The 7,443-nt window shown below is 46.1% G+C and overlaps 1 protein-coding gene across 8 annotated transcripts in view; it reads right to left on the bottom strand.

Moving 5' to 3' along the window:
- Positions 1–4,131: 4,131 nt before the first annotated feature.
- Plagl1 (PLAG1 like zinc finger 1) overlaps positions 4,132–7,443 on the bottom strand; it is a 41,756-nt gene continuing 38,444 nt past the window's right edge. For all 8 annotated transcript variants that reach the window (XM_051206158.1, XM_051206155.1, XM_051206161.1 and 5 more), the window contains one exon: positions 4,132–7,435. In XM_051206158.1, the coding sequence (XP_051062115.1) occupies positions 5,290–7,435 (2,146 nt within the window). In that variant the 3' untranslated portion in view covers positions 4,132–5,289. The remainder of the gene's footprint in view (positions 7,436–7,443) is intronic.

Below are 7,443 nucleotides of genomic sequence, written 5' to 3'. Positions count from 1 at the left end.
AGACTCAGGTGCAGATGGAAAATGAGTTCATAACTTAGAAGGTGGTGGGTAGTAGCTATTTTCTTGAAATTTTGTGTAAAGACAATGAATGTCCTGGGGAGGTGCTACACCAAAATCATTCCCCAGCACCTCTGCGCAGTGACTACAGTCACCAAGACACGATAGTGACAAGGTGCAGACAGGTGTCGCTTCATCCAGCCCTGACGATGTGGACTCTGCTTTTATCCCTGGAGCTGTCAATGGTTTGTTAGCAAGCTGAGCATTTTACATAGGCTACCTTCCTCCTTTTTCCATAACTGAATTGTTCACCAAGCGTGGCGAGGGGCAGAGTAGCCATTGTTGGCAGAAATAAATCCTGTATATATTAGGGTAAATCTAATACCGAGGCCTTGTTTTTATTCCTGTGTCCCTTGGTCCACAATGTCCTTATTGCTGGCTCTTCATAAAATACTGAGTGCTTAGTTAGGAGACCTCTACTACAGAGGAGGAGTCCCATTCCCACAAGAACGAGTCCTATTTCAGACCATAAGGTGTGGTATGCTAATATCCTTAGACTCATGTGCCTCAGTAGAACCTACAGTTCTACTGAGAGTGTGGAGCAAGCCCATTGAAGAAATGATCCTGTGTGTGTATGTGTGCGTGCGTGTGTGTGTGCGCGTGTGCCTCCAAGTGCATGCATGCAGTCTTTTATGCTCCCAGAAGGCTTATCAAACCCTTTCCAGAAGAGAGCTGGCAAAGAATCGTGAAGACGAGAAACAATGGGAGGTATTTTGTAAGCTGGGACAGTATTGTGGAAGGATGTTGAGTCATGTTATATAAATGGTTGGTCATTGGAGGTCGCAGTTTACAATTCCCAGATGAACCACAGACTGTAAGTTGGTGACAAGAAGTACCTGAGATAGTCCCTGTTGTCTGTACTTATCTGTCTGTCTATCTTTGTCCCAAATTCAAGAATGGCTGAATATGTGTCTGTAGCTACAAAAAGAAAGCAGCAATAGGGAGTGTGAAACTCAGTGTGATGGCCTCACACTTGCTCTTTGTCCCCCTCCCCCTCCCCCCGCTTGGGAACGTTCCATTTTGACATAATAACAAATCTGTTTATGTTTGCAAAGGACTGGCTATGGATCCTGCTTCTGGAGGAAAATTCAGACAAGGATCTAATGAATTTTCAGAAAAAGATTAACTCCTAGAGGCCAGGTAAGAACAAAGCCACACGAATGCCAGTGTAGCTGGTCATGGAATAGTGTGCAGGACACAGTGAATGGACTTCTGAGGGAAGGGACCTCGAGAGAGCAAGACTGGCAATGTATTCTCTTGAAGTCCAGGACACCCTCAGCTTTTATTCTTCGGGTACCAGCTGCCTCTTCCTTTTGAAGTATTATTTCTCCCTGGCCTTTGGAATGCAACAGGTAACTAAGTTAGGTGGCTATTGAATACCAGAGACATACCCATCTCTGTTTTTCTAGCACTGGGATTATAAATACCCTTCACCATACCCAGCCTTAAAGGAAAGGGAAAAAAAAAAAAACCACAGGTTCTGAAGATTCAAATTGCACCCTCATGATTGTAAAGCAAGCGCTTTACTGAGCCATTTTATATCTTGACTGGATAGGAAAGGAAATACTTCTTCCCTTTGACCTGGAAGCTATTGACTTTTCCATATTTTTTTTTTTTTTTTTTACAAATATATTTCCCCTTTTAAGAAGGTATCTCGTGCTCACATCCATGGACTCCTACATCTCCAACCTTGATAGCTCTGCTGGGTGTGTGCTGTGAGGTACCTTAAGAGGCAAGGTTTATCATGGTATGAAGGCTTGCACGGAGACTAACCGACCACTCTTCGTGAGACTTCAAAATCTGAAGGCCCTGGTTACCTAACATTTTCCATGTAGATACCGCGGTAATGCTCATGTCTTTCTTCTGTCCTCAGACTGGCTTCCTGTACCTCTGTGGCCTGGATGGTCAGACACCCAGAAACACGTGCCACAGAAAGCCAGAACTATCTGTTCTTCTGTAGCATTGTCAGAATATTATTACTTCTGAGTTTCTTTACTCCATTAACACTTTTCAAAAGTTATTAAATTTATCAGCCTATAATCATAATGTCTGGTTTAAAGATCCAAAGATCTGCATGAAGTGTCCTTACAGCACTAAAGAACAAAAAATGTTTTTTTGATATTTATATCTTTTTTGTCAACTAGTCATTGGAGAACTAGTTGCCTGCTATAACATTGGGTTTTAACCCACTTCATTCTATGTAAAAAACCATGATAGTCCAGTTTTGATATATGTATTTATTAAACTATGGTTATTAATTATCCCTATTTGTTTTTAATGCCATGAATTATTTAGATGTACTTAATGTGTGCTTAAATTGTATACAGTATGTATATGTACCATATGCATGCAACTCCTGGAACTGGAGTTACAGACTTTTGTGAGCATCCTGTGAGTGCTGGAAACCAAACCCAGGCCCTCCTTTCCAAGAACAGCAAGTGGACCATCTCTCCAGCCACCACGCCCTGCTTCTTACTTTACACGTTCATATATATATATATATATATATATATATATATATATATATATATATGACTGGGATAAGCCAGTCCACCGAACACTATCTGCTCCCATATATGTATCCTCATTATGTATGTATTGTTGAGATCTGGTTGCCTCTGCCACCCAACTGCTGGGAATGAAGGTCTATGCCACCATGTACAGCTCCAGGCTGCATTTGTTGGGGTTGGGGAAAAATGTTGAAGATTCTTTATCTGTGAAAGAAGGTTCTAAAGCGGTGGTTCTTGACCTTCCTAATGCTGTGACCCCCTTTACTACAGTTCCTCATGTTGTGGTGACCCCCCAACCATAAATTATTTTCATTGCTACTTCATAACTGTAATTTTGACAGTTATGCATCATAATGGAAATATCTGGTTTTTTCCCAATGGTCTCTGTGTATCCCCACCACAGGTTGAGAACCGCAGCTCTAAGGAAGGGCTCTGTACTACATTCTTCTATCACAGCTTAACCCTGAAGCCTCCTATTCACGTTTTTATCATTCCTTTGTTTACACAGTTGTGTTAGAGATTAGTCAATTCTTCCTTCTCTTTGGAGTCTTAAGGGCCAGGAAACATCCTTTTATAGGGTCATTTGCATTTAGTTCAAGAACATAGTCTTAACCCAGGACGTGAATTAGGAAAATTAAGCTATGTTCTCTGTCAACATTTTAGCAAAAGAATCCCGGGCTACTCCCACTGCCGGTCCAGCACGCTTAAATGCTAATGATCTGGGCCATGGGGACCAAATGCCATTGTTTCATGTACAGGAAAATCAAGTATTTTTTGCAAATGACCAAAGACTGCAGTAGACTATGTAAAGGTATTTGTGGAAGCGTCTGTGACCAGACCTTGGCTGAGGTTAACTATTGTTTGGGGAGACTGCCTTCCCACCCAGAGGAAGGGGGGGACTGTGGGAACTAAGATATCCCAGGGCAGTGAATTCGATCCCGTGAGGGTTATCTCATTGACTCATTGTCCACTCTGGGTCAGCTGTGGCTTACAGACCCTGGTCTCCTGGCTGATCCCACAATATAAGCTTTCCCAGTTACCATCCCTGGATTCAGCCCAGCCCCACCTTGGACTTCTTGACAAGACTTTTTCCATGGACCATTAGAGCTAATGAGGGGGTGGGGGAAGGAGAGGGGAGAAGAAAGAAAAGAAGGAAAACCATGGTCATATCTAGGGGTATAATGTTTTCTGAAGAAATCCCAATAAGTAATAAGAGAATTTCTAAGAGGTACCAGAAATCAAGTGTAAACACTATTGTAAAATGGAATCAGGGTAACATGGGAGAGATCACTCTTGTGGCGATACATCAGAAATAAAATATATTCTCAGTACTGAGAATGTGACCAAAGCTTATAGACTTCTTAAGTCATAATTTACTCAAAAGAGGCAAAAGTTCTGATGGGTGCTGATGCTGAAAAGGAGTTTCTGAAGGGGCAATGACTAATGACCCAAAGGAGGCATGAAGAAGCCTGCAGGGTTTTCTATTTCAATGGGAGTGTAGCCTAGCCCATGTTGATGCCGGTGTCGCTAAATGAAAAAACTCAAGCCGGAGTGCTAGATGCTTAACGTTTATTGTATGTAGGATATATATGTTGGGAAAGACAGTCTCAAGACGAAGTACAGTCTTCCAAGGTAAGGTTTTACACTTTCAAAATCGATTAACAAGATATCAGTGAGGGAGATTACAAGTACAGTTACATTGCAAAACGCAATCCTCTTGGGATACAAACTAACGACTTAAACTAATCAACTACAGATACATTTTTCTATTGGTGATTACAAACAGTACTTTAGAACCTCAGCAGCTTGAGATGGATTTTAAGCTAGGCAAAGAAGGTTCTTATCTAACACACTTATTTTTTTTTTAATTCCAGTATATTTTCTTGAATTCCTGATGAAAACACAATGAGCATTAGAGTCAGCAAAACACTTTCGATGGATGCCTTGATCATTTCATCACTTAAATTGGCTGGCTACACAGTGATTTTTTTTTCCAGTCAGATATAACTGACAATCTGTTTTGTCTTTAAGATAAATGAAGTCACAACTCACATTTCAACAACATCACATGAAAAATATTGAAAACCACACTACACATTCACTTTAAAATTGAGGAAACTGATAGATTCACAAAGAACTTCTACAAACTACAAAGTAGGCTACGAGAAGAGTAACTAAAACTACACCCCACCCTAAGAGTCCCTGAAAAGAAACACACAACACACACACACACACAGCCTAGTTATAAATGCCATACAGATATTTACCCTCTTCTCTTTAAAACATCTTCCAAGGTGGAGAAACCCAAGCCTTTCCATCATGTACTTCCTAGGCAGTGCTACACTTAGTTAACATCATTCCAACAACATTCAACACGATATTTACAAAATAGCAGCTGTCGTTTTGGATCTTTGTTGTGATTTCACAACAATGAGGATATAATATGAGGATAATAATATGATAATAACATGATAATATTTGCAGTTCGATTACAGAGTACGCACGCGCTCACTAAATTTGGTACAAAGCATGAATACTAAGGATATATATTGGCACAATGCATGCAGTTAAGGGTATTCTTTTTCTCAAGCTAGCAATCGCGGGTAAAGCTAAAGCCCCATCCTGCTGTCCTACGCTTCCCCTCAAAGTGTAATGGATGTTCCAAACTGTAACTGATGCTTAAAACATCTCCCGCGAGAAAAACGCCTTCTTAAAAATCAATTTATCTGAAAGCGTGATGGAAATGGGGCAGTATAGCAGTGTTGGTGCCAGTTGTGAAAACGTGGGGGATAGGGGGTAGCGGGAGCTGACCCAGATTCACAGCGCTCACTATTTGGGCTTCTTGTGGCTGCGGCTGTGGCAGCGGCTGTGGCATTGGCTGTGGCAGCGGCTGTGGCATTGGCTGCGGCAGCGGCATTGGCTGCAGCTGCGGTGGCTGCGGGATTGGCTGCAGCTGTGGTGGCTGCGGCATTGGTGGCGGCTGTGGCACCACTGGCTGCGGCATTGGCTGCAGCTGCAGTGGCGGCGACAGTGGCGGCGACATTGGCGGCGCCATTGGCGGTGCCATTGGCGGTGCCATTGGCGGTGCCATTGGCGGTGGCATTGCCTGTGGCATTGGCGGCGGCATTGCCTGTGGCGGCATTGGCTGCGGCATTGGCTGCGCCATTGGCTGTGGCATTGGCTGCGCCATTGGCTGTGGCATTGGCTGCGCCATTGGCTGTGGCATTGGCTGAGCCACTGGCTGAGGCATTGGCTGTGCCATTGGCTGTGGCATTGGCTGAGCCACTGGCTGTGGCATTGGCTGAGCCACTGGCTGAGGCATTGGCTGTGCCATTGGCTGTGGCATTGGCTGCACCATTGGCTGAGGCATTGGCTGCACCATTGGCTGCGGCATTGGCTGTGGCATTGGCTGTGGCATTGCCTGTGGCATTGGCTGCACCACTGGCTGTGGCATTGGCTGTGGCATTGCCTGTGGCATTGGCTGCACCACTGGCTGCGGCATTGCCTGAGGCATTGCCTGTGGCATTGGCTGCGGCATTGGCTGCGGCATTGGCTGCGGCATTGGCTGCGGCATTGGCTGCGGCATTGGCTGCGGCATTGGCTGCAGCATTGGCTGCATCTGTGGTGCCTGTGTCTGAGGCTGCATCTGTGGTTGCATGTGTGGTTGCATCTGTGTTTGCATGTGTGATTGCAGCTGTGGCTGCAGCTGCGGCTGCGGTGGCAGCGGTGGTGGTGGTGGAGGCGGCAGCGTTGGTGGCTGCTGCTGCGCCAGACAAGTTATGGTATGGGACAGTGGTTCCCCAGGCCCCATAGGGATGGTGTTATTCACAAAACCATTCTGGGGGGGAGGTGGGGGGATCTGCCAAAACCCCAACAGGGAGGAAATCTCCACAGAGGCAGGAATCGCTATATTCACAGCATCTACCAGCAGCTCTTTGGGAAAGGTGACTTTCCCAATGCTCTCCTGAGCCATCTCAAAACATGGGTTGAGTTTGAGAGGCCCCTGAGGCTCTTGCAGAGGCAATTCCTCAAAGAAACTCACGTTGCAGAAGCCTTTGCCATCTGCTTTAATTGGCAGGCCTGCAAGTGGAACAAATGAGGTAGAACCAGGACTGAACTTGAGATCCTGGAGTGTTTGGGGAGGAGAAGCTGGAACTACCCCAGGGTGCAGAGTAACAAGCTGCTCTGGCATTGGCATAGGCTGAGTGATCGGCTCTGGCGGAGCAAGCACTAGACCATGAACCTCAGGTGGCAAGCCACCGGCAAGCCCATTCTGGGCGGGCACCCCTAACTGGAAAGGAGGCATGGCAGCAGCCTTCATCTGGAATGGCGGCGCAATGGTAGGAAAGGTGCTCAGACACTCTCCTGCCTGCACACTCTCTTGCATCAGCTCCTGAGAGTGGGTCTTCTTGGTGTGACGAGTGAGGTGGTCTTTGCGCCCAAATCGCTGTGCGCAGAACTGACACAGGAAGTCCTTGCATCCTGTGTGGACCACCAGGTGGCGACGCACATCCTTCCGGGTGTAGAAGCATCTCTCGCAGTGGTCGCACTGGTGTTTCTTCTCCCTGGTCGCATGGTGGGACTTTTCTTCCGCGTGAGACTTGAGGTGGACCAGCAGGACCTCGGTGCTCCCGAGCTCCAGAGCGCAGACCCCGCAGGTGAGGTCTCCACTGCTGGCCGAATGCAGGGCCAGGTGCCTCTTGTAGCCCAGCATGGTGTGGTACTTCTTGCCACACTGCTCGCAAACAAAGGAGATCTTGTTGGGGTCGTGGGTCAGCAGATGATTCTTCAGGTGGTCCTTCCGGTTGAAGGTCTTCTCACAATGGGCACACTGGTGAGTCTTCTGGGGGGAGTGTGTGGCCATGTGTCTGGAATC

Source organism: Phodopus roborovskii, unplaced genomic scaffold (genome assembly GCF_943737965.1).
Source record: "Phodopus roborovskii unplaced genomic scaffold, PHOROB, whole genome shotgun sequence".
Taxonomy (NCBI): domain Eukaryota; kingdom Metazoa; phylum Chordata; class Mammalia; order Rodentia; family Cricetidae; genus Phodopus; species Phodopus roborovskii.
The sequence above is the reverse complement of the archived record's forward strand: the minus strand, read 5'-3'. Positions and strand labels throughout refer to the sequence as shown.